This window comes from Sander lucioperca, chromosome 16 (genome assembly GCF_008315115.2).
Source record: "Sander lucioperca isolate FBNREF2018 chromosome 16, SLUC_FBN_1.2, whole genome shotgun sequence".
Lineage (NCBI taxonomy): Eukaryota > Metazoa > Chordata > Actinopteri > Perciformes > Percidae > Sander > Sander lucioperca.
The window spans coordinates 30,634,458-30,661,913 of record NC_050188.1 but is presented as its reverse complement, the minus strand read 5'-3'; the positions used below and the strand labels follow the sequence as shown (position 1 = coordinate 30,661,913).

General features: G+C 41.8%; 1 protein-coding gene across 3 annotated transcripts in view; it reads left to right on the top strand.

Annotated features, from left to right (window-relative positions):
* LOC116046397 (chloride channel protein 1-like) overlaps nucleotides 1-26,007 on the top strand; it is a 51,680-nt gene extending 25,673 nt beyond the window's left edge. For all 3 annotated transcript variants that reach the window (XM_035993396.1, XM_035993397.1, XM_031294751.2), the window contains 12 exons: nucleotides 5,322-5,391; nucleotides 6,877-6,987; nucleotides 8,111-8,324; nucleotides 10,358-10,491; nucleotides 11,237-11,328; nucleotides 13,433-13,504; nucleotides 13,817-13,904; nucleotides 16,300-16,382; nucleotides 18,404-18,448; nucleotides 20,564-20,668; nucleotides 23,750-23,836; nucleotides 25,279-26,007. In XM_035993396.1, the coding sequence (XP_035849289.1) occupies nucleotides 5,322-5,391; nucleotides 6,877-6,987; nucleotides 8,111-8,324; nucleotides 10,358-10,491; nucleotides 11,237-11,328; nucleotides 13,433-13,504; nucleotides 13,817-13,904; nucleotides 16,300-16,382; nucleotides 18,404-18,448; nucleotides 20,564-20,668; nucleotides 23,750-23,836; nucleotides 25,279-25,758 (1,581 nt within the window). In that variant the 3' untranslated portion in view covers nucleotides 25,759-26,007. The remainder of the gene's footprint in view (nucleotides 1-5,321; nucleotides 5,392-6,876; nucleotides 6,988-8,110; nucleotides 8,325-10,357; nucleotides 10,492-11,236; nucleotides 11,329-13,432; nucleotides 13,505-13,816; nucleotides 13,905-16,299; nucleotides 16,383-18,403; nucleotides 18,449-20,563; nucleotides 20,669-23,749; nucleotides 23,837-25,278) is intronic.
* Nucleotides 26,008-27,456: the final 1,449 nt, after the last annotated feature.

Here is a 27,456-nt window from a genome sequence, read left to right as displayed (position 1 = left end):
GAGCATTGCTATTATGATGGAGGATTTGCACCGTAATATTTTTATTTGTAATCTTTTGCATGTTTGTGTGTGTGTGTGTGTGTGTGTGTGTGTCCCTGTGTGTGTGTGTCCCTGTGTGTGTGTCCCTGTGTGTGTGTGTGTGTGTGTGTGTGTGTGTGTGTGTGTGTGTGCGTGCGTGCGTGCGTGCGTGCGTGTGTGTGTGTGTGTGTGTGTGTGTGTGTGTGCTGTGCATAAGCCTAGGCGCATTTTACTAATTTGCTGTTAAAATAACAATGAAATGCTGCGTTATTGACTTTAGACCAGGTTTTTGTTGGTCAATGGCGCGATCACTTCCCACTGCCTCAAGATAGCAATACACCAAGAATTCACCCGAACACACCTCCCTGTAAGACCAGCAGGCCCATGGGCGCAAAGACGGGCGCAGGTGCATTTGCTATTTAAACGACGCGGGCGCTGGATGGGAAATTGACAACTGCGTCGGTCTTAAACTAGCAAAGACACTTGCATCAGGTTTTGCGCTGCGCAGGGTGCAAGATAGGGCCCTGAAGCTTACATCTTCCCAGCACCAGAAACTGCTCTCAGTTAACCCTAATTTTGACCCGATGAATAGAAATATTGAAATGGTCCTCCACAAAATTTGTCCTAGATCCACTCTTCGGTATTAGATTTCCAAAATAACTTAAAATCCATTTGCCTTTTTAGAGTTAACCTCAGTCTGTTTTTTTCTGCAGTGTCTAAAGTTAAAGCAGGCATAAATGCCATATAAATAATCCTATCAACAGTGTTGGAGCCATTATACAACTTTGTTTTGTTTTGTTTATATACCACGTTGGTGATGCTAATTAATCTGCAGTTTAATGTTTGAGCACTGGGTGGAGCATTGCCTTTGGGAAGGCATATAAGTAATTAACAGCCAGGGATACACAGGTGTGTGGCTAGGGGGAAAAGCATTCAGCTTTTCACCGTGTCGTGTTGTGTCGTGTCAGGTTGGCGTGTCATTCGGATTGATTTGTGTACAAAAGAAAATGAATGGAACTGAACCAGAAACTCAATGAAAAGGACTGTATTGCGTGTGCTACGGTGAGCAGGCCCGTGACCGAAATGCAGACAGATTGTGGACATTGATTATTGGCACCCAGAACACGTGTCGGGGAAAGTTCTTCCCCGGTCCCACCTCATTGGCCTAATGTAGGAGTTGGTAAAAGACTCTACAAACAGAATATTAAAGCCTGTCACTCAGCGTCAGACACTGACACTGAGTGTTTCTCAGTTGAGCAGAGAGGCTCCCTGCAGTGAAAACTTAATTCAACCAAAACTGAGAGCAGCTGGCTGGTAAAACTCCTTTCACAACACACGCATACTGTGTGTTTTTTGCTTTCTTGTCGCCTTCTGCTGCTGTCAGCCTTTCTCTGAAACCTACTCAAACACACACTCTGGATCTTTCGGCCTCCGTTTCCCTATGTCCCTTTGTCCTACATGTGATCAGACTTTCTCTTTGTTTGTCTGTATTTCGATCCACCTGCAAAACAAACGATGATGATTAAATGATGTGCTAGTTACATGTAGGTGCATTGTAGTGAAGCAAATGTAGAATATTTTTTTTATATTTGTGTACTTTTGCTTTGATTAAAATCTAGGACCAGTTTGGCTAAAAAAAAAAAAAATGGTAAAATGAACCCTTTTTCCGAGTAGGGGTGCAGGCTAAGAAACCCTAACAACCCACCCCAACAAGGTGTTCTGAGACCAGCTCTAGTCAAACAGTCAGAAGGTACTGTAATCTCAACTCCAACAGGAAGACAACTTGTGTGCACATGTCATGGTGACATAAGTGACAATCTTGCAGACAAATGGCAGAGATAATTATCAGCAGAGAATAAGATTAGTGATAGGTGATTGAATAAAGCTGCATATATCTGAAATCATCGAAGTCGTCATCTTTGAGCATCTCCATCATCATTTCCAGAGAGCACCATCTCTCAATTAGCAATATTTTAATTTTAGGGAGGATAATGTCAGAGTGGCGCTCATTTTAAGTTGTTTTGAGTGGCTTTCCATTTTACCTGCATATGGCAAATGAAGCAACATTTGCCTTGGAAGTGAAAAAACGATTGAGGAAAAAGGGTGTGGTGGTGGAACAGGAAATTTAGTCTTTACCATAGACTGTTAATATTAATGGACAGAGCATGTGTGACGTCACCCATTGGTTTGTGGAGATCTGCTATCCGTCGTCGAGTTTGCCGTTACGGGCGCAGCCATCCTGGTTGCGGATGTGATGATTTTAGACGAGAGGGAGGAGTGAGGGAGGAGCCACGTTATGTTACACACTTTCACTGGCAATCACATCATAGCCACGCCCTAAAACACCCCCTGCTTTATCGCCGATTTTAAAATCAACGAGACCATAATTCAACAAAATGAACATCATTCTGTGTTGCAGAAGACTTGAAACTAGCGATTGAGACCATAAACTCATTATGAAAATGTTTACGGAGATAATAAATCAAGTGAGAAGTCACTTTCTCATAGACTTCTACAGGAACCGACCTCCTTTTGCAACTGCATGTTTCGCCCCCTGCTGGAATTCAGATAGAATGCAGGTTTAAGGCACTTCCGCATTTGCAGCACTTCGCCGAACCGGATGCATTGTCTATTAATATTTACAGTCAATGGTCTTTAGCAGTTGTGGATAGATATCTGTGGAGGAGTTGTCCCTTGTTGTCCCTTGTCTCCAAGGTAACAGACAAAACAAGAATGAAATACTGCTTGGCACAAGCTCCTGTGAAGAGTTGTAGGTTGCTTATTTATTTACACATTTGCTTATAAAGCATTGACCCGACAACAAGCGAGACTTACCTGAGGCGATAATGTGAAATTTGTTTGATTCCAGTGGGTCCTTAGTGGGGCTCAAACTCAGGGTTAGGACAAACAATCCCAGGGTGAAAATCTAAAAGAAAAATAGGAAGAGGAGTGTGAACGTTCATATTTGACATTTGACGCAGTAGTTTATTAGATTATTTTGTCAGCACAACATAAAAAGAGATTTTCAAGACCCATATACAGTATATTTTCTACATATGTATATATATATACGTATATATATATATATATATGTATATATATAGTGTTTTTACAGCCTTTTTGTTTATACAGCTTTTAAACAAACCCCACAAGCAGCTTATTTATTGGATAGTTTTATCTGTCATAGGATTACCTTTTTTTTTTTATGACCAAGAACAATGAGTCAGAGCTCTTACCTTCAGTCTTCATATTTTCAGTTAGACTATAACTGTCTGTTTTTTTTTACTTCCGTCTCTGTCTGTCTTTATTGCACATAAACAGGCACCCACATTTATTTTCACTCCACGTTGTTCTCCATCAAACAGTGGAGCCAACTCTGTCTCAGTGTTTCTGCTCCCATCTATCTCTGGATTTGGGCCACTGATGAAAGTGTGTGCTGGACGCCTGTGTGTGCCTGTTTTTGTGTGTTTCTGCGTGATTGTGTTTGACTGTCAGGATTAAAAGAGAGAAGAAGACTGAGCGCAGTCCTCTCTGCCATCAGGATAGCAGCCACCCAGCGCGAGACGTGCTAATGAGTTTTTATCTTGTACCACAGTAATTAAGTTCTCAAAACGATGATGACAAACGATGTGTAGAATGGTAATGTGGACTGTTACAATGATATTGCAGTGTTTGAAAGCCCAGTGTATGTGGTGCCTGGGAAGGGACACACACACACACACACACACACACACACACACACACACACACACACACACACACACACACACAGGTAATCATTATCGCTGAGGAGCTCTCTGCAGCCAAGAACAAAGCGTATTATTGGGGGAGTTACATTCTGATGAATACAGAAATTGTTTCAAGACAAACAGTGCAAGTGACATTTGAGGTTGAGTTTAGCTTTAACCTGCGGAGGAGTTTGCATATTTGATTTGTTTTTCACCCACACACAGCCACACATTCATCTGGAAGCCGCCCAGTACAGCTGCAGCACCATGCGTTGCAGCTTCACTGGAGCAGCTGTTGATTAAGTGCCTTGCTCAAGGACACACCAAGGGTGTGATTGGTTCCCCTTCCCCACCACATGCATACACAAATCTTCCTGATTCTTCACTTTTGTTGTGACTCATCAAGCTGTGACCAAATAGGAGGGTTTTCTTTCTCCCACATAGTCGAGAGCTCTAAATGGCGAAAGGCTTTACGACTTTACATCACTACATTTGATATGCAACACAAGCGATCTGATAACCATTAAGTGGGTAACCTGCAGCAACAAAGGAGATATTAATGAAAATGAAAACAGAAGGGAAAAAAAAGCTGCTTACCTGTTTGTTCTCGAAAGAGAAGATGGGAATGAGACTTGTTTTCTCCCTGACTGTGGAGCAGTTTGACAGCTTGTCAAACTGAGAATGGGGACACGTTAAGTTCAGACACAAACTTCAGCCACATTAACATGACATGTCCAGAATGCAAGACATATAGGGCCCAATCTGGCACCCGGCGCAGCGCGTGCGCAAAGCCTGACGCAAGTGTCTTTGCTAGTTTAAGACCGACGCAGTTGTCAATTTCCCGTCCAGCGCCCGCGTCGTTTAAATAGCAAATGCACCTGCGCCCATCTGTGCGCCCATGGGCGTGCTGGTCTTATAGGGTTGTGTGTTCAGGTGAATTCTGGGCGTATTGCTATCTTGAGGCAGCGGGAAGTGATCGCGCCATTGACCAACAAAAACCTGGTCTAAAGTCAATAACGCAGCATTTCATTGTTATTTTAACAGCAAATTAGTAAAACGCGCCTAGGCTTATGCACAGCGCGCGCACACTATGCTTGTTACACACACAGGGAAGTGCAGCAGCACACACACATGCAAAAGATTACAAATAAAAATATTACGGTGCAAATCCGCCATCATAATAGCAATGCTCCAAGGTCCAAACGCGCCTGGCTTTTAAAGGGAATGGGAGATGACACTCTGATTGGTTTATTGCATGTTACACCCAAAACACACCTATGAATTAATGAAGACACCAAGTACAACCCTTTTGAACCACACGCCCGGCGCACAGACCCTTTTTTCCGCCGTCAAACTAGCAGAAGTGGATTTGGACACGCCCTAAACGCACCTGCGCCATGGGGCCCATAGTGTCAAGTGCTCAAACATGGTTTGCTGGCCTATATTTTAATGCCGTTCACATCTAACATTGATGAGATGCTGCATCACCATCAGCCTATGACACACTTTGTTTTTATTGCTTTCCATCGACGAGTTCTCCTGTCTGAACAGTGTTGCACATTTCTTGTCTTGCAGTTCTGGATGTCTGCTGTGGCCACCACCATGCCCATTCCATCTGGGGCTTTCATGCCTGTCTTCATACTAGGTGAGCAACAACACTTATATACTGCAGATGGGGTTACATAAGGATGGCTGAAATGATGGTTGTTTTGGGCATGTGATTAGTGTTGTGAATGATTTGTGTTAATATTTAAAAAAAGAAGCTTTTATTGGTCAAGTTTTGCACTTCCTCAGTAGTATTCAATTGTTTTCAATCATTGCAGTAATACAGAAGTTTTATGATTAGCAACTGAAATCTTGAAATATGCTGTATGCGATTAATTGTGCTGCCAATTGGCCCTTTTCACAGCAGCCGTTTTGACGTGTCATTGCAGGGCAAACACCAGTGGAACTGATCAAATTAATTACTGTTGCGTTCCAAATAGTGCGTCACAGACATTCCAGTGAGCTAGCGCCTGCATGCTAGCCCCTACCAGGGCCTTGGCCCACCTTAATGGGACAGGGCCATAATTAAATACATGCGTCTGCCCCGAAATTACATCTAACCATTGGCTGCTGTGAAAAGGACCTATTAGTTATATTTGAGCAGACTGATTTTATGTTCCAAAGGTTCATTAACTTCAATATGAGGTATCAGTTTCTTATTATTCAGATCAGAATTGTAGGAATCAGTGTTTAATTGCAGTAGTTTGCAGTTCATCTGTCATTTTTGTAGTGTGAAATGTTTTGGAGCGTGGCCTTTACCAGTGCTTCACTTTAAAACATTCATCATTAACAGCCACAAACAACTTGAAATGAATGAACCCAGCTCTAGATGCCGTGGCTCATGATGATGATGATGATGATGATGATGATGATGATGTTGTTGTGGTTGGTGTGTGTGTGTGTGTGTGTGTGTGTGTGTGTGTGTGTGTGTGTGTGTGTGTGTTTTTCTCTTTCTCTATGGTATTAAAATGTGGCCTTTTCCACTGTAACACGGCACAGAACATCAAAACTTTCCAAACATTTAAATTACACCATTCAGAAATGTATCTGCCACTGTTGAAATCTATGCGCTAAATGAATGTCATTTAATGTAAAATGATATCATTGCGGGGCGTACTTTACACAGGCACGCACATTTCAGATATGTAGCTCTATCCAATCATGCGCTAATCTTACTAAACGTGTCTTTCAGTTTTGCGTTTTCCCTGTCTGCCAAAGTGATGGATGGCCTGACGATTTTACACGCCACTGCCAGCAATTTACTTGCATTTGGGGGGTGCAAATTGCAGACCATGGTTGAAAGTGATTTTTTTCATTAGCCTTTCCACTATCTGCTGTCACTAGAAACACTGATGACTTGAGTTCTGTTTGCTCTAGTGATACACATCGGGGGAAAAATCTGTTTAGATTCCAACAGAGGCTGGCAATCTCATTAGTGATATTCTTTGTTTGTCTACATTATTCGTACTGAACACGTCTCAGAATTAATAATTTAACTATAATGCTACTTACGTAAATCTTTGAAGGTACACATTTTTTATTTTGAAAGTATTTTTTTTTTTTTACTTTTCTTTCCTCTCGTAAGGAGCTGCATTCGGCAGGCTGGTAGGGGAGATCATGGCCACCCTGTTTCCTCATGGGATCGTGTTTGATGGCATCCTTTACCGCATTATCCCTGGAGGGTACGCCGTCATTGGTTAGTCTCCCTTTCCTTCTCTTAGCAATTTCCTTAGTTTTATCACATTTTGTCAGCATATTGACAGCTTCAACTTTTGTTCACCTTCCTCCAACCCTACAATTATGACTAGTTGTTGACATGGCAAGACTAACATGCTTGGGCAAAGTTTAAGAACCAGCAATTACACCTACCAGTATGTAACATAAACAAGGTACATCCTCTCAAATAGAAATAATAATCAGTCAGAACTGCATATTTTAAAATCCATATCATCAAAGCCTTACTGTCAAGCTGTCCATATCCCCTCTGCCTCCTCCCTGTCCTCCTCTTTCTCCTCCTTAACTGTCAACCACGGCTCGTCAGCAGTGGTCAAGATGTCCTCTTCCTCCTCTCCTGTCACTTCTCTCATCTTCTTCCTCCTCCAACTTCTCCTCCTCTCCTGTCAACCTCCCTGGCCCTCTAGTCGTCACTCGTTATGAAGTAGTCCCCCCCCCCCCCCCCCCCCACCCCACCCCACCTAATCGTCCTCATCTCTCTCCCCTTCTTTGTCATCCTTTCCCTCCTCCTCCTCCTCATCCTATCCCCCCTTTCCATCAGAGCATGTGGCCACTCTGCTCTGACAGTTAAATGTCACAGTGGGTTCCCTCTGCTGTCCTCATCTCAGCCACCGACCCAGAAATGTGGCCTTCCTCAATCCCCCCTCTGCTGCCCTACAAAGCCCATCCCTCCTCTTTCTCCTTTGATCCCTCCTTACTTCCTTGTGTTACTCCTTCCCTCCCCTCTCTGTCCTTTGTTTTATCCTTCTCTCTCGACCCTCGTTGCTTCCCGTCGCCCCTCGCATATCTTTTTATTAATCTATTTTGCTTCTGAACCCTTTTATTGCTTCCTCTCACTGCCTTTCCCTTTTTCACTCAGAAGTCTTTTTCTCACCATTCACTTCTCTTTTTTTTCTTTTTTTTTTTGATTATCTTTTTTTCTCTTGATGTGATTTTTCCTCTCCAGTTCCTCCTTCATTTCCCCTGCCCACTATCCCACAATCTTTTTCTTTCCTTACTTCTGCCTTTTGCTTCCTCCCCCTCTTTCTTCTTTACCCTCCATTCCCCCTCCCCCCTCATCCCATCCCATTCCATGTCTCTGACAGGAGCGGCAGCTTTGACTGGGGCTGTGACTCACACGGTGTCCACAGCGGTTATCTGCTTTGAGTTGACAGGCCAGATCTCCCACATCCTGCCTATGATGGTGGCAGTAATCCTGGCCAACATGGTGGCCCAGGGCCTGCAGCCCTCCCTGTACGACTCCATCATCCAGGTCAAGAAGCTGCCGTACCTGCCGGAGCTCGGCTTTGGACACATGAGGTTCGTGCAGATTTCAATTTTTACCGATACCAATACCAATAGCGTGACTTCGATACCGGCTCCTGAATGATACTTTTTTCGATACCTATTTCATAAAATCTATTTTAACAAAAAGAAATTACAACATTACACATTACGGCACAAATCTTTTTATTTATTTTTCAGCTCCTACTACGTGAGCCCTGTCTCTGTGTAACGTAGTTTTTCCTGCGTGTCTCTACGACGTGTAACGTTAGACAGCCAATCACCAACATTACATTACATTACATCACCAACATTACATTACATTACGTTACATGTCATTTAGCTGACGCTTTTATCCAAAGCGACTTACAATTAAGTGCGTTCAACCTTGAAGGTGCAAACTCCAGACAACAAGTAGTAAGTGCAAGTACATTAGCTTTAAATAGGTAACGCTACAAAGAGCCATATGAAAAGTGCAGTATCAAGAGAGAGAGATATACACAATTTTTTTTCCCTTCATTATCCGAGGTGTAGTCTGATGTGTTTTTAGCCTTCGGCGGAAGATGTGTAGGTTTTCGGCCATCCTGATGTCAATAGGGAGCTCATTCCACCATTTAGGAGCCAGGACAGCAAACAGTCGGGATTTCGTTGAGTGATTATTAGATTAATAACATTATTAGATCTTGGTAGAAGCATGCTGCATGCTTATGGCTCACTGACTCTGATGAGATTTACTCCTTAGGTCAGGGGTCTCAAACTCAATTTAACTGGGGGCCGCTCGAGGCAGAGTGTGGGTCAGGCTGGGCCGCGTCAAGTATTCAACAAAAGTATTCTTTGTTTGCTTTCTTAAATAAATCTTGTTGCCTCAATAGACATTTTTTAAGACCCGGTTCTTTCTCTCATCTCCCTGGTATGGTTGAGTAATGACGTCTGATGTCATATTCCTTGTACACCGCAACTTTCTCTGTGCATATGAGACATGTCTCCCACTTTCACTGAAATTGCCTGTGCTCGTCGCCAACCTTTCTCTTCACGGCACGTTTTGAGAGAGACATGACTGGAACTGGGTGATGGCATATATTTTCCGTCACTCTGGAACACGTTTCAACCAAGTGACTAACGTTGATACTTCCCCAGGTACTTCACGGTTGGCTAGCTTGACAACCGTTGACAAGAAACGCCGCAGTCACGAGACTAGCTATGGTAGCCCGTAAGTGCTAAACAAATAAAATGCGTGGCAAGCGCGGCACACGCAACGACTCAGCAAAAAGGTGCGTTTCAGAACAACGCGTGGGCTGCACTGACACTAAACTTTGATGTCAAGTAGGGGGGCCACAAAGTATCAGCCCGCGGGCCTCAATTGGCCCCCGGGCCGCAAGTTTGAGACCCCTGCCTTAGGTATTGAAATTGGGTATTGAATGACGAGGTATTTTTTTGATACTGGGTACTTTAGAGGCAATTCAGTCGGTGCCTAAAAAGTATTGAATTTGGTACCCAGCCCTAGTTTTAACACCTGGACTGAATTGTGGCCAGTTGTGAACAATTATCCTGATGATAACTGATAAAATAAAATACAGGCAGAACGGATGTAATTGTCACAGAGATGTAAATGCTATACTTGGTAGAAATGCAGTTTTCAACCTTGCAACTGTGGCCAGACAAAAAAAAGAATGCAAATGAATTGAAATTGTGTAGAGGAGGATTTCCATCTTACAATTTCAGATCAGGAAACCTTCCAGTTATATAGGCCTTTTCAATGGAATTTCATTGCTAGGCAACATCCTGGCCCCTTGTTAACTTCCTGTCAGTTGATATCATTCACATACACTGCAACAGGTAACATTTAGAATGTGTATGTTTACTGTGAAAAACTATGAAATGGTCTATAAGATCTTAAAAGCCAATTTAATGTGTCCTGCCAATTAAGGGTCATTTGCTTGTGCAGTACTCTTTTAAGGGTGCATTATTATTTTCCAACTTGATTAGCACATCTTTCGTTAATTTGGGTAAATCTCTGTGTTTGCAAGTTGTTTCAGTCCACCGCCGTCTGTGTGTCTGTCCTCCTACAGTCAGTACAACATCTTTGTGGAAGACATCATGGTGAGAAAGGTGAAGTTTATATCGTCTCAGTCCACATACAGAGAAGTTCAACTCCTGCTGGACTCCTCCTCGCTCAGTTCAATCCCGCTGGTCGACTCAAAAGGTAAAAGAGTTCATTCATTTAAACCTAACAGTTGCCATAAGAACAACATGGAATGAAAAATTAGAATGACAATTTGTTACGTCTAGTCCAGGTTGTGCAGTAATTACCATCATCTTCACTCTAAGCTATTCAGAACTAGGGATGAAACGATTACCGGTGTAACGGTAAACCACGATAAAAATGTTGACGATAACAATTTTCCGTTTTCATTTAAAATATCATTATTATCACGGTGGATTACCACGGTGTGGAAACCGCGTGTTTAATCCTTCCCAGCTTCATCCGAGTCCCCTGAAGTCGCCACGCACTGCGTAGCCTCCAACGTGCGTTTCTTGAAGTTGGAATCATGGCGGAAGGAGGAGATGACCGCGCACAGGACATTTATCAGCTTTTGATAAGGTTTTGCCTATATTTTTGTAATATAATAAACACTGTTAACCTTTTTGAAACTATTTCAGCTTGTGTAGGCCTATCAGTGCTTTCTGAACATATTGAACACACTTTTAAAAATGCCGCGATAATACCGAAAACCGTGATCATTTTGGTCACTCTAACAGTGAGGTTAAATTTTCGTAGCAGCATCACATCCCTATTCAGAACCCAATCTTAGTATCTTTGAGAGACAATTTAACCTACTTAATGTTTTTGAAGACTACTTTTGTCAAAGGATCAGTGAACATGAGCAGGGCAGTTCAGCCACTGTTGAAGTCTGTGTGGTAATATGTCTTCCTCTTCCTGCTTCCAGATTCTATGATCCTTCTGGGCAGCATTGACAGACTGGAGCTTCTGGCTCTCTGTGATTGGTGGGTGTCACCGGAGAGAAGGCTCCTGATGCAGGTGAGGACAGTCAGAGACTGCACTATAATTGTCACTTAGTGTTCAGTCTTATATAATACAGTGTTATAAAAACGTCATGTGTACACAGTGGGTTATTTGGTTCGATATGAAAACAATGATGCAGATATAAAAGTAAATGTTTATTTTACAATATTTGGCTTCATTTTATTATGTTTATTTTTTTATGTTGATTATGTCGATAAATTATGCTGCTTGAGTGCCTGTTGTTTTTAGCGGAAGCTGTTTTTGCCCGTTTCCGGGGAGAGACAGACTGAAATTGCATGCATACAGGGCTCGACAGTAACGGTGCGCTTGGCAACCAGATTGAGTCAATTGGCAACCGTCTCGTGGCCTCTGGTTGCCCCCTTTGGCAACCACCTGTTCAATATGTGGGGGGAATGGTACCATACACAGGCACGCGCATTTTAGATGTGTAGCTCTATATTAGCTCTAGCTAATCTCACTAAAGGTGTCTTTCAGTTGTGCGTTTTCCCTGTCCGCCAAAGTGACGGATGGCCCGACCGCTGCCAACAATGTACCTGCATTTAGCAGTCCCAAATTACAGACCATGGTTGAAAGTAATTTTCTCATTAGTCTTGCCTCCATTTGTTGTCACTCTAAACACTGATGACTTTAGTTTTGTTTGCTCTGGTGATATACATCGGGGGAAAAAATCAGTTCAGAGACAAAAATTAGGGATTTGAATACCCTAACTAGGAGCTTTAATATCCTTAGACCTGTGATTTGGATAAAGAAAGATTCTGTGAAACTAATAATTGTCGAAAGGTTTCATGAATGTGGCTCCTTTGACCTGGTGGAAGACCACAGGACCACATCATTTAGTGTAGGCAAATGTTTTTCTGCAAGCTGAAATACATTTGTAACACGAAGAGGACGGATACATGCAAGCTAAAAGTAGAGATGTAAACACAGACAAAGCTGCGGCAGCAGTCTGGCTTTTTTTAGTGTCGACTCCACTCAGGAAAGTCAAACAGCCAAACACTGTACTGTATTTAAGAAGCCTTAAAAGAGAAACGTCAAATCTCTGTAAAATGTTTTATTGTTGATCAAAATCAGTGAGGTAGTACAGCTTCAATTATACCATGGTCTGGGTGAATACTCGATTCTGATTGGCTGCAGGATGTCTATAAAAAAGTGATGCAGGACACCTACTAAAGGAGTTCTGGTGAAACTGACTGTTTACTGTTCTAAATTAATGCGTTACATTAAATCAAAACGGAAATGTTATTTTGAACACTGTGTGCTGCTTCAGTGCCATGTCCTCTGAACGCCACAGGATAGCACACGCTGTAAGAAGTAAGTTATACTGCCCCTCTTAACTGACTTTGTTTCACAGCGAATAATGTTATCTCACATCCCGTTCGCTTTTCAGGTCGCCACTTCAGGCTGCGGCCGACAGTAACGTTACACATCGCGGAGAAACTTGTTCGTAAAAGTCATTGTATTGTTTTGGGGATAATGACATGGCTGGATAGCTAGCTTGTCTTGTTGTTCAACATACTGTCAGGTTATTTTTACTGACTGCCAACTGTACACAATGTGATTGACTTCGGATCTTGCTAGCATAGCGTTAGCTTTCCGGCTTGTAGCTGAGCGGACTATAAATATCTCCCGTTGCTAAGGGAGGCAAGCCGTTTCTAAGGTCCTTCCTATTTCCTGGAGGAGTGAACAACGTTTGCATTGCATAAGAACCTTTTAGGATGGGAATGATTGTTCCAGGTATTAGTCAAACCGTCAGGCGTCACCAGGTAAACAGAGTTATTGTTTGTAAAAACTTTAGATTTCGATTGTAAAACTAATTAAAAAATAAACGGGTGTTTTAAAAATATATCATTTGGCAAGTGACCATGGTATAAGCGGGTTAATGCCCTTTGAGGTGTCCATTGTCAGGTATTAATGGACGGCTGCGCGTCGGACGGTTCCCGCCTCACCGTCGTCCATTAATACCTGACAACGGACACCTCGTCGGGCGCTAACCCTTACATAAAGCACAGGGGTTGAACACAGTATGATAGTTTGGACTTCACACTGAATTTGATTCTGATATTGTGAATCCACCAGTCTGTGTTGATGTGTTTACCAGAACCAGTCTCAGAAACACAGCTGGGAGTCCTTCGCCTTCGTGGATGAGGAGGAAGAGGAGGACGGAGAGAAGGTGGGGCTCTGATTAGTTACATTTGTTTTCAAGCCATCAGTGTTTTTTTTTTCTTCTTTGGCGTGCCCTGAAAGATTTTTTTGCCGCTGGCCACCATCATTGTTGTTGCTGCTCTGTAGCCATCTGCTTCAGTTTAAATGCCAAAAGTTACCTTGTATTTGCTGAAAGCACCATCATTAATTCTGATTTCAGTATAAGCAATTTTAGCCTTGAAATAAGACATCATTGTGTTGTCCAACACCTTTTACCATTTGTTTTGAAAGGTGCTTTATTAATAATGTCTACTTAGTTACATGTAGTTGTCTTCTGCAGGGCAGCCCGGTGCTGGAGGAGAGGAACGGCCCGCTGCCTCCTTCAAAGCCTCAGGAGCCCTCCTCAAACCACACTGCTCCTGTTCCTGGTGAGCTGAAAGGACTTATTCTTGAGACCTTTTTTTATTTATGTCTCAGTGTTTAATAGTTACATTATCTCTGCACTAGCTGTTTCCGGGGAAAGGAATAGATGGAATTACTGTACTTTTAATAGGATGTGGTAAATGCATGGATAACTTTCTCCCGGTTAGATTCAAGATTCAAAATCCTTGATTTTAATTTAGATCCAGCATTGTACATACTGGGTATAGCCCCAGATAATGTTGCAGAGAAGAGCTTGATTTCCTTACTGAGAATTCTGCTTTTAGTAGTAATGAAAAAATTACAGCTTCTTGGTTGAAGCCACAGCCTCCCAGTATAACGGAATGGCAAGAAAGGGTAAAAAGTGTGTTCATCATGGAGAAAATCACAGCGAGATTGCAGCTGAAGTCAGACAGGTTTGATCAAAGATGGTTACCAATAATACAGATAATGTCACTTTAGTCACCTCCCTTTTTTTTTTTTTTTTTCTTCCACTTAAGTTGTATTTTTACACCTATTGCAGTACAGTTGACAGTAAAGGTATGTACTCATTGTTACATGTTGATTATGTCCCCTCCTTTTAAGAGGGACGGAATATTTGAAGATAGGAGTTGAAGGCATGATTATATGTTAGAACTGAAACTGTACGAGTATCTCCTAATGTGTGTTCCTAATGTATGTGTTGTGTGTATGTATGTTTGAAATAAAAAAGTAAGTTAAAAAAAAAAAAAAAAAAAAAAAAGATCTTCCTCGGTCCAGTTTGCCAGTCTTCATACCACCTACATGTGAGCCCTGAAATCAAGTTTCTGTTAAGGTTAAGTGCCACTCTAATGTCTAGATTCATGTAGAAACAAATCAAACTTTGAAGTGCAATTACAATTTGTGATCTCTCTTCTATAGCTCTGTTACACTTGTGGAGTTGTGTGGCATGGAGTGGAGGCTGGCCAACGACAGCCTTATGGGGCTTGTCGTAGTAATATTGATTCCTTCGGACATGTTTTGCTCACTAGGGTGATGTGATAAGATTTATTCTTTGCTCTGTCTCTCCTACTTCTCCTCAAAAAAAACATGTCAACTGATATGAAGACGCATTTAGTCAGAGCCCAGATGGGCTATGAAGCTCACCAGGTCCTCATATGTGTTAAGCACATCAGTGCCCCGAGGACACAAACACATCTCGTTGGTGCTTATAAGGAATGAAAGGAGAAACCATGGGAACTAATCTAATCATAAGGGATGGTGTTATTTCATAACATCTGTAGAACAGCAGCAGTAGCCATATCATTTAGTTTTTTTGTATCTGTCACTTTGCAAAGTTGGCTAAAGGTAGACAATTTTTGACTATTTGTGCTATTGTGCAATGCTTTGATGAGCTGGTCACCATTTTGTTGAATCTTGTAACTCTTCTGACACGCGCACAAGGACGCTCACGTTTGTGCATATGGATGTAGGTGATGCGATAGACATTCCTGCTGATCGATCCCATTTAAAGGGGAAACTATGCAGTTTTTTTTTTAGCTTAATTTACCTTAACTGAGCAGCTTCCGAGTCATTGGAATGGTTATATGACTTTGTTTCGAGTTGAATGGTGGTCGTCTCGCTTCCCCCTAGCGCCTGTGAGCGGAAAAACCACCCTTGCAACTTTCGGCGGAGTTTTTCACACTATTGTCATGGCTGAGCCGGCAAAAAAAGAAGCAGAAAGCTAGGAAAGCATTGTCGGAAGAACAGAGAAAGAGGAAACGGCAGACTGACCGAGCGAGGAGTCAGACACAAGTAAACATAGGAGCTGCCAAATATCTATTCTGAAGCTGTAGGGGGAGCTCTATAGAGAAACCTGCCAGCAAAAAGTGAGAAAACAGCAAAGAAATGGCCAAAACTGCATAGCGCCCCTTTAAATGACAGTTTGCTGCAGAAAAACACCAAGAAATGCTAATAGAAGACAAGAATTCCTACCAAGTCAGCCGCACCCTGGAGCTACTCATCTGTCCTACCGGTTAAAACTATCTATTTATTTTTAATTGGTCAGCATTTCACACTGTTTACCAACTTGCCTTGAACAAGTCTGTTTGTCTCTGCCCTCAATGGATGATTTTTTGCAACCCTAACAGCAATGAGGGAAGGTTTGGCAGCATGTTCACTGAGAGTAACCAGATGGCGTGTGTATATCTGTTGTGGCACAGTTAACTTTTCAGTGGCCAGTCACGCACAACAACAGGCTCCGTGAAATGGTATCCAGGCAACAACAATAAGGAGGTGCATGGGTTGCCGCAGTCTCTCAAACCCTCCATTTGCTGTTAGGTTATTTTTACCAACAGCTTTAGGACTTTCAAAAAGCTGCATCTATATAATTTATTGACCTTCACCCACTTCATCTCCCCCCTCATCCCTCTCTCCCTCTGCCAGAAAAAGGTCCTCTGCAGTCTGTGAGGAAAACCCTCAGGAATCTCTTCACCTCAAAAAACAGGCAGACAGAGGGACAGTTGCAGGTGTGTGGATGCATATTGTATTGCACGTCTATCCATTCCTAAGCATAACTGTGTGTATACTTTTACAATAGAAGCGTTGACATTCTGTCTTTACTCTTGTTGGTAATCGTGTTCACTAAAAGCTTTGTATGTTTCTACATTGTAAACCTTTGTGCCCTTTCCTCTCTTCAGCAAACTATTTAGAGATGTCTGGAGTGTACTCAGTAGCCAAGAAATTTTCCCCTTGTGTTATGAACCATTGAAATGCAAATAACCACCCATCCTTTTGGCAAAGTCGTTCCCAAACCACATACTCACACTGGCACTGATGGGGATATAAATATTTATCCATAATTTTGTGCAGGTTGAATTTTTCATTATGGGGTCTGCTTTCTATTCAGGCAGATACACACTTATCTGATTGACAGACACGTATGAATACACAACTGCTTCCTCAGACAAACTCCCTGAAGTTGAGCATTTTTCTTTTAACCTTCTCATATGGAAATGGGGAAGCCAGACACTGGAGGTAGAGTTATTATTCGGCTTGGCGGTTAGCCTGGCTCACAGGGAAAGCAATACATGTCATCTGTTTACACGAGCAGAAATGAAAACCACATTGGAAATAAGCATATGCTTGTAAGCTTGCAAGATTAGAATTTCATTTGTGTTGTGCCTACTGCTGTGCCTTGTGTATTACCAGTCTGATTCCCTATTATACTTTTGGATTCAATCCTTTTCCTGCATGGGGATTGTTTTTACAGCAGCGAGCCACAACACCACAGCCCTGAATATCAAATAGACACACAGTAGGAAATAGCCACCGGCAGTCAAGCCAAACCATGGCTGAATTCTGGCTGTGAATCAGGTGTTTGTCTACTTTACCAGATGGCAGGTAACCAGACACTGACCTTTAGAATATTATCTGGCTGGTGCAATAGTGTCAGCATCTTGTTAATTCTTGCATTAGTATTATTGCTGTGCTTGCAGTGATAAAGACAAAGAAAGGAAATACAGCTACACAGAATGCATACATGCTTTACTGAGTTGTACAGTGAGATAAAAAAAAAAAAAACAAGGGACCTTGTAAAAATGTCAAACCTTTCATTCATTTGTGTGTGTGTTTAGTAAAAAAAAGGTTAGCTCCCAGCTGCGTTTTGGACATAAAAAAACCTCACACTTGTTGCACTCTGTGAGAAAGTTGACATTATTTTTGTTGCTTCAGGACAGAAGTAGCATAATATAAATGCTACATAATGAATAATATAGGATGCATCGCTAATAAATTCAGTTTCACAAAATAAGTCACAGCGTGTGTTGGCCTGAGCTTTACCTCCTACATCCAGTTTACTCACAGAGGATGTGCTGTGGGAGTGAAAGCAACCTGATTACAAAAAATGTGTTACTCTAATTTGTCACAATTGCTGTGGAAGAAAAAATGTAATTCAAGATATTCCTAGATGATTTTTTTTTTTTTTTAAGATCATTTTTGGGGCATTTTAGGCCTTCATTATATAGGACAGCTGAAGATGTGAAATGGGAGAGAGAGGGGGAATGACATGCAGCAAAGGGCTGCAGGTCGGAGTCGAACCTGCGGCCGCTGCGACAAGAACTGAGTCTTTGTACATGGTACACGCTCTACCACGTGAGCTATCCAGGCGCCCCATCTCTTCTTTTTTTTTTTTTTTTTTTTTTTTAAAGAGTAAAACAAGTAGTTATCTCTGTAGACAGTTTAAAATACAGATTAATCATGTTGTGTATTTGCTTGTAATGTTCAAACTTATATTTTAATTGGAATGGATTATCTGTTACAGATGACCGAAATACATAAATCCAAAAGTAAATGTTGAGTAATCAGTTCGTTTTAGTTACTTTCCCTTCACTCCCCTCATGTAAGACTCAGATGATTTAGAGGTGACATCCAGCCGGGTTCAGAGGTACAGAAGCGACAGAGGGTCTTTCTTTTATTTAATTATTTTTGTTATAAAATCACTCACAAACATGTCTCATCTCTTATCTGTCTCTTCCTTTTTGGTCTCCAGGAGCCCTGTCCGCCTCCCTTGTCGGACACAATGACAACAGAGGAGGTATGGTAATGATGGAGGGATGGCGGTTGCATGGTTTTATAGAGATGTCTGCTTAATTGTCTACAGCATGGTGATCAATACACACACACACACACACACACACACACCTGTGCTGAGTCACAAAAGGAGTCCCACGTCTTCTGACTGAGGTAGAGAAACTTTCTGCTTAAGCAATAGTCCTATAGGTCTGTGAGCACCTCAATCAAAATTCTATTTGCCTGCAGAAATCTTAAACATAGAACCAGGGAATATAAAACCAAACCTATCTGCATGACTATATGGGAAGACATACACGTGACCCTGATATGAAATCCGAAATGACAAGCATTACCTGTATCTGTCAGCAATATGAACTGACATTTAAAAACACTTGTCACTACCGTGCATCACTTTGCGACATCCCTGCGATCCCTGATGTCAGTTCTAGATTAGAGGCTGAAGTAGCCTACAAGAACCTGCTGACGAGAGTCTTCTGTAATGTCAATACAATAAAAATGGACCTACGTAACGAAGTTCGTTCGCTGCTGGCTACAAGTTAGCAATCAAACACAACAAAGGCTGTCACTTGAATGTCTGTCACCGTTTTGAGCTAACGTTAGCAGTCAAACAAACATAGATAGCTAAAACGTTTTTGAAATGATTTCCATCTTTTGTTATTGTTTTTAATGAGAGGTTTATTATTTTATGGATTCCCTTGGCGTTATGCCGTAAACCGTTTAAATCTGAGCGTGTGCAACTCACATCTGCACTCGACTCACATCGGGTAGTGACAACATATTTGCAGAGTCAGGCAATGACAAACTTGCAGCTGATTTTAGCACATTCCTCTTATGGTGTGAGCTTTTTAGTTTGGAATCCATGCGCCTGCCAACATTTATCAAATAAAGTCGTTTTCTCCTTGCCAAGACACTGCCAAGTGATACAAGGCACCACAACTATAACAGAGTGCTCTAAGGTTTACTCATTATGACGTCAACGCTGGCAGATCTCTTCACATGCAAATCCATGTCACATATAGGTCACAGATCTGTCACATTTGAGGAGACAACTCCGAATTGGGTCACTTTTTAACTGCAGTGTGAACACAGCCAGAATTTGAAATGAGACGTCTCTTTTCATTGGAGAGCACCAAAACAATATTGTGCCCTCCAGTCCTCTTCTGTCTGCTGCTCTCCCTTTACTCTTCCTGGCACTTTCCCAAAATGCCCCATAACATCGCCCTGTAAATTCTACATGACTGCCGGCCCTGTCACAGCAGGCGGAGGCTTGTAGGTAAAATCCATAGAGAGGCTAAAAGGTGTCAGACATCCTAAATCTCAGAGGGGAGACCGGTGACATGCAAGGACACAACACAAGGTTTCAAGGTTTTTCACAGCTGCAAAATGCTCCTCAGTGGTAGCAAACCAACCTCCCCTTCCTGCACATACTGCTCAAACACACACCAACAAACAGCTCAGTGTTTGGATGATTTACATTACAGTCAATATTGTTGCCTAGGGGTTTCACAGAATATTCAACCATCAAAACTACTAATCGTCGCGGCGGATTATTGTCGAATATTCGTACATCTGTGTTTTTAACATGGGTCAAAGTTGTGCAAGGCGCTAAAGCAGCAAACACTAATACATCCATGGAGCGGACTTTTTTGTTTTTTAATGCTAACCAGTAGTGCAAAATAAGGACTGTATCGACAGTCAGTTTCAGGGACACACATATGTTGTGTATTTTCTATTTTTGCACATTCATTATGGCGTTTCATTGTGGTGAGTAGGCTGAATTTCAGTTTGCACTGTTTATAACCTATTTTCTCTTTACACTTGCCATCTGAGGAAGATGTGTTAATAATCTGTGTCCTTATGACAGCTCATACCACTGTGTCAGACACTATTGATGTTTTTTCAATAAATTATAATATAAAATAAATTATATTATTATATATATATATATCCTGCGCATATGTAACTATTTAGACTTTTGGGGAGTAGTTGATGACTACTAAACTACACTATTGGTTAATGCCCTGTTGTTGCCTGATATATTTAATCATAATTTATGTATATATCCCATCATAAAAACCAATCCTGATGTTTCCCTCTGGCTAAATTGCTGCTGCAGATCAAAGCGTGGGAGGAGGCAGAGATGGACAAGCCGATGGAAATCGATGAGATACGAGTAGACCCTTCCCCTTTCCAGCTGGTTGAGAGAACATCATTACACAAGGTTGGTGGTGAAAGACAAAGATAAACGTGTCACAGATGTCACCTTCCTTCCTTACCTTAATCTAGTTTCTATGAAAACAGGATTTGGGCTCAGGACACAGTATGGAAAACGCGTACACAAAAATGTGAACCAATAATCAGTGAGAGTAAGACAGTTTCATCTGAAGAAGAGGAGGGGTTGTTAAAAACTGATGTGTTATTAGTTGTGAATTTTAAGGTACCCTGTTAAGCTTTCTTGCAAATAAACAGACCTTTGTTTACATTCAGTGTTTCTCACCAAATCACATGTATGTAAAAGTGGCCTAGCTCATTAAAACATTGCTCAGTAGTGCTAGAAGTGGTCAAAAACTCAACATTATCAAATTAGATGGACATAGAAACTATTAAAAAATATATTTTTATATCATATGTTCATTAATTCAATGCTTCACTGAAGCTTCACTGCCACACTTCAATGAATTTGCCACTGAAATTAGTAATGATTTATGATTTAGTGTCACTGGAAACGTCAATGACAATAGTCCCTTATGCACACCAGTCACCTCTTTAAACAGCAAATGTTTGTGGAAATCACTTTTCTGTTGTAGTTGTTAGGTAATTATTCAATGTTTGAAGCCTTTTTGAGAGAACTTTAAAGATGTTGTATGACATGACAAACATGCTTCACTCTAAGCATCTGGTTTCCTGTTCTGTGTGTTGGATATGAAAATAACAGAACTGTTCAAGTGGCTCCTTCCGGGATTGCTCTTTTGCCGCCGGAAATTGCGCCGATCAATTTCTGAGGACTATGGTTAACTGCTCCTCAGATCTCTGCAGGGTAAATCCAGACAGCTAGCTAGACTATCTGTCCAATCTGAGTTTTCAGTTGCACGACTAAAACTACTTTTGAATTTACACACGTTCCAGCACGTTTATATGAACCTGAGGCAATTCTTATTCAGCCAACAACTTCATTTCCATCAGCATTTCTTGCAACGTTACTTCATTTAAAAAGGAAAGTATCTCAAGCAAACCTAAAAACATTCTAACAAACTGAGGAAATGTTGTCAATTTCTTCTGTTTTGATTCAAATGTATTAATCATTACATCATCATTTGCGTGAAATTACTTGGATTGATAGCCTGCAGCTGATTTTATTTCAAAGCGCAAATTCACCGTGGACAAACATTCATTTATTTTTGTCACAGGCATTACACAAGCAAAGTCACATATAAATGGAGTTCAGCACCTCGAGCACTCGTCAAGTCTTTGGTTAATGCTCCCACACTCGGCTCCTTAAGTTGTTTACTTCTGTAACATCTCATTCAGCTGAGGATGTGGATCAACTCTGCACATTTAGTGAAGACTTAAGGGTCTTATAGACTAGACGCAGCCCAGCTGGCGCATGCAAATGTGACGTCATGGGATCGCCGTGACTATTTATACCCGCACTGGTGCTCACGACACTAGTTGCAGTGTTCTCCTGAACAGAGGTGGCGCTAATGAGCAAAGGCTACCGACGTTGCTCTTTCTACAGACTAGAAGAAGAAGAAAAAGGTAAACAACGGCAGAACTGGCAGCAGCATTGCCGTCAATGCTTCGATTTGATTGGATGAGCTACTTCGTCGGATCAAGCCTTTCATTCACCATAAAAGAACTCATCTTAACTCAGTAAGTTTACAAGAGAGACTTGCAGTCACTCTGAGAGTCCTGGCATCCGGTTGTCAGCGAACCCGTTCAGGCCTCCCATTTCCGCTTTGTCGCGCGCGGCTGAAAAAAAAAAGAGCCGTGCGCGACCTCTGCTCGCGTGCCATAAATCGGGCGCGCCAGCAGGATATTACGTCATTTTGACGTCACGATGGCGCGCGCCACCTTGGATGCGTCTAGTCTAAAACACGCTTTAGACTTATTCACACGGTGACACGGTGTCACACAAAATCATTTTTTGACTGACATCTTATTTACAGTAGGTGGAGGTGTTGTTACATAAACATCCAAACATACTGTATATTTTAACAACATATTTGGGATTTGGTGTGGTGGTTATAGGTCAAGAAAGTTTTCGGAACAGTCAACTTTAGCTTGTTAATGTAACATACTTAACTTACTTACGTACAGTAACTTAAGTAACAAACATACTTCATTTTACCCAAACAATTCTGTTTTTTTAAACCTAACCATTACATTACATGTCATTTAGCTGATGCTTTTATCCAAAGCGACTTACAATAGCTATATATGTCAGAGGTTGCACGCCTCTGGAGTAACTAGGGGGTAAGTGTCTTGCTCAGGGACCCGTTGGTTGATATATCGCAGTGGGAATCGAACCCAGGTCTCCCACACCAGAGGCATGTGGCATATCCACTGTGCCGCCACCACCAACCAAGTAGTTTTGTTTTCATTCACAACGTTAATCGCGTGTGTAAACTGAGCGTTTCATAACGTGCCCACATCTCCCTCGATGTTTCGCCTAACGATGTTTTCGTTATATGGGAGTGTCATTTTTTAGGAGAAATGGTTGTGTCTCTTTACCAGCCAAAGGTGCTGGGTTACATTACATTATTAATAATATTTTATTTCTTATATTGATTTAATAATGTTTCCAATTTCCTTCCTTCTTTCCGGCATTGTACAATCGCTGTGAGACGCTCACATCCTCATTATGACAAATCTGAGGCTGATGCAGGATTTGCAGATATCTGCAGGATGCTGAAGCGGATAAACAGCTTGTACCATTGCTGTTGGTTTTTTTGTCAACAGTGTAATTTCATTCTCATGGTAATATCCAGAATATCATGCGTATTCATGTGCAAAAGGGGGCTTTGTGTTCGAGGTGTGCTGATGCATACAAAGTGCTCATCCAAAGTGCGGCCTTAGCCGGAATATGAACACAGGACTTTTTTCTGTGGTTCAACTTAGGCCTTTAGGCAGTTTGCTTTCATCTTTCTGTCTCTGTGACATCGTGTCTACACAGAGCTGACAGAGAAGCACAGAACACTGGAAGTTGTCTGCAGTCACAGTCAGATGTAAAATGGCGGTCCTGCTCCGAGAGCTAGAAGTTAGTCGTAATTTGACGCGGGACCTTTTCACTCTCTCTCCACAGACCCACACCTTATTCTCACTGCTGGGGCTAAGTCATGCTTATGTGACCAGCATCGGCAAACTGGTGGGAGTGGTGGCACTGAAAGAGGTAAGAAACTTACAATTCTGTGTTTTTTTTTTCTAAACTTAAACTCTGTCTTATGAAAGTCACCTGAAACCAAAAGCAAGCATTCCATTTAATTCAATTCCCATTGATCGAAGTCTGAAAAAGCCCTCTTTCTTTTTTTTCTTTTTAATACACTCGACTTTTAGAAGTCTTCCCTTGTCTGTTTGAACTTTAGAGGAAAACCAAATTCAATTGGTTGGTTGGAGTCTCATAAAGCTTTTTGAATTATGTACAAGTCTTGTGTTAGCATAATCAATATCCCCTCTGTATGTTTTAGGTTTTCTTTGACTTACTTTCATTCCAGGGTTTTCCCTGCCATTATATGGGTTTTTGCGCACCACCTAAGCGTATGAACCAAAGACTGTATAAAATAGTATGAACATCTCATCACCAGAGCATCTGGACGGGTGTCCGCTCGTTGTCTTTTGCACACGTGGCGCACGGTGGTTCGTGTACACAGCGGCACAAACAATGTCGCAGCCCACACGTTAGCTAGGGTGCAGTGAGAGATAGGAAAAAAAGAGAGAGGGAGGTGTGTTTGTCGGTGAGTATAAAGTTAGCAGTAACGTTAAAGCTGTGAACATAGCAGTGCAGTCGGTAGACAGTTCATCTGTCGGCAAATGAATGCTACAATTCCTCAAGACCCAAGCCAAGTTCTCGTGTCTTGCTTGCTTCTTGCTCGGAAAAGAAAGTGAAGGGGGTTAGCCACGGAGCTAGCGGCAACTTCAGCTCAGGCACTAACTTAAGGTGGGCCTGCTTTAAGGTGGATCAGCTATTCCTATTTTAGTGACAAGCCACTCCTCCAAGTTTTGCTTTAGTAGTCTCTCCCTCGCTGCAACCAACAACCACTATTCCAAGCCGAGCTACAAGTCTCTTGACTGGTAGCTTTACAGCTATAAGAGTGGTACCAATCGCATACCAACTATCCCTCAGCAAGAAAGTGAATAACTAGATTTCACAAAACATCAAACATTCCTTTAAAAATGTGCTTATTGCTTAATGCAAATAATTGCGCGATTATGTCACTAATATGCCAATGAGGGTATGGCGTAATTTGCACCTAAGCGCTCTAAAAACCCAGGGAAAACCCTGCATTCATTCTGTCTTCACCTGTTATTGTCTCCATCTCCACCTCCTTGTGTCACTCTTCCACGTTATCTATCTTTTTCCCCGTAACTCACTGACCCCTATCTTACTCCCTTTTCATGCTAACCACCGTCTTCTCCCTTACTTTTTACCCTCTTATTCCTCTCTCTTACTCTTTTGCTGTCTTTCTACTATTGTTCCATGTGTCTTCCTTTTCTCACATTTCACCCCTGTCCTTCTCTATTCCTCTTCCTTCCTTCCATCTTTTTCCTCCACTATTTTATCTCCTCGTCCTTTCCTTTCTCCTCCTCCTCCTCCTCCTCCTCCTCCTCCTCCAGCTCCAGAAAGCCATTGAGGGCTCCACACGCTCTGGTGTCCGGCTCCGTCCTCCGCTCGCCAGCTTTCGGGACATCATCAACCACAACTCTGTTCCTAAACCTCCACCTTCTTCTCCCACTGCTGTTTCCTCTTCGACCTCCTCTCCCTCAGCACGAACTGCTTCCCAGCCTCCATCCCCCTCTTCCCCTCAACCCCACCATCATCACCACGAGAATGAAACAGAGGTATGGATAGAGCGCGTGGCGACGGAGGTGGAGGAGAGCAGCAGCTGCAGTGCAGGAAGTGGCGGTGTTAGCAGCAGCGCTGGGGCCTGCAGCTCAGCCAGCAGGAGTTGCAGCTCCAACAGCAACCTCACCCTCCTTCCCCCTGCCACTCCTCCCCAAGTCCCTTCTTCCTTCACTCCTTCCTCCTCCAACCTGAGACCCTTACAGAGACTCCTTGAGGGGGAGGAAGACAGTGATGATGAGCCAATGGTTTAGATTAGACAAGAGTGATGGTTATGTTTTTATAATGGAAAACCTTTTTTTAATGGTGTAAGTTTTTTCTTCTGTTCTTAATGTGTTTCTCTGGTCTTTGGACACCCATTTACCTCTTTTTTGTCACCACGTAGCTAGAGCAAAGATGTCACTGCTATGTAGAGCTGGGCGATATGGAAAAAAATCTAATATCACGATATTGTTGACCAAATACCTCAATATCGATATTGCGGCGATATTGTAGGGTTGACAATTGGTGCTTACAAAAGAAATTTACACAATGAGATTTTTGATAAATAATCATCATTAATGTGTAAGTGGGGTAAAGGCAAATAATAGAAAAGCTAGAACAGTCTGGTAAGTTCAGATAATGACATCACTTTACTGTAATCCAGCCATTAAAACCAGGGACAGATACGATATTACGATATCCAAAATCCAAGACGATATCCAGTCTCATATCACGATATGCTATGCCAAGCTAGTCATAATTTCTTTTTTTTTGAAGACAGTTTATCCCACCCTTACTGACCCTGTCTGCTCATTTCACAGACCTTTACTTACCCCAACATCTCTCTTTTCTTAATAAGCTCTGTATGTGTGTATGCTTTTTGATACTAGTCCTGCCTCACTTCCTCCTCATTTTCTCTTTCTTGTTGATTTTGATTTCCACACAGTCTCTAGGGTACGTATATATATATATATATATATATACTGAAGTTGCTGCCAATATCCGCTGTTTTAATTTTTTATGCCAAAAAATTGACTGTTTCCTTCAGGATTGTTTTCTCGTCAGGGGATAATAGCATCCCAAACAGCATTAAGACAATTATGAAAAATAAATTATGTCATTCTTAGTGGCCCCTTACGCAAGAATATATATATATATTACACTTTTTAAATCATGAAGAATAAACTTAAACATAATGTACTGCTATAATTTGCACTTTCCACTTTGAATTTCGATTGAAGTGAACCCAGTGAACCTCTGCACAGTAGTACCTGATTGTGTATGTCTTTAAAAAAAGAAGGTTTTTATCGGATGAGAGCGGGAGCTATTGAATTTTTGAACTGGCAAAAGACCATCTGGATAGCAGAAGACTAATGGAGCTGCTCAGGCCGCTGTGGAAGATTGTCCAAAGCCCCAAAACGACCTCTAAATTGTGCGCTGCCTTTGTGAATGCAGCCTGAGAGCTCATCTCATCACGGTCAGGTTGATAGATGGTGCAGCTAAAGGCGACTGACGACAGCCAAACCATGCTGTGTAGGTCCTGGACATCTCTTCCCATTTTCCCTAACATTAATGCCTGAGTTTTACAAATCACACATGGCTACTTAAAAAAAAAAAGATTGTTGACATAGAGATATTTGCCAATTAATGCATTAATGAAATTAAATGACCTCATTAACAAAACTATTTAATATAGACCTGTCATGATGATTATTGAAGCTGCTCATGTGAGACTTCCTTCTGGCTGCGGCTACAGTTTTATTCTAGTTCTTAAAGGTCCAGTGTGTAACGTGTTTAGTTGTTCATTATCAAAATCTGTGTTGCCCGTTCACAAACTTAACCTTTTTCATGAATATTTACCTCCACCATCAATTCCAAGTGTTCCTTTTGGCTTGAAATTTTACATTTGTGTTCGCATGAACTGGGGTAGACGCTCCATCTCGAAATACGTTAGCCGGTAAGGGACATAC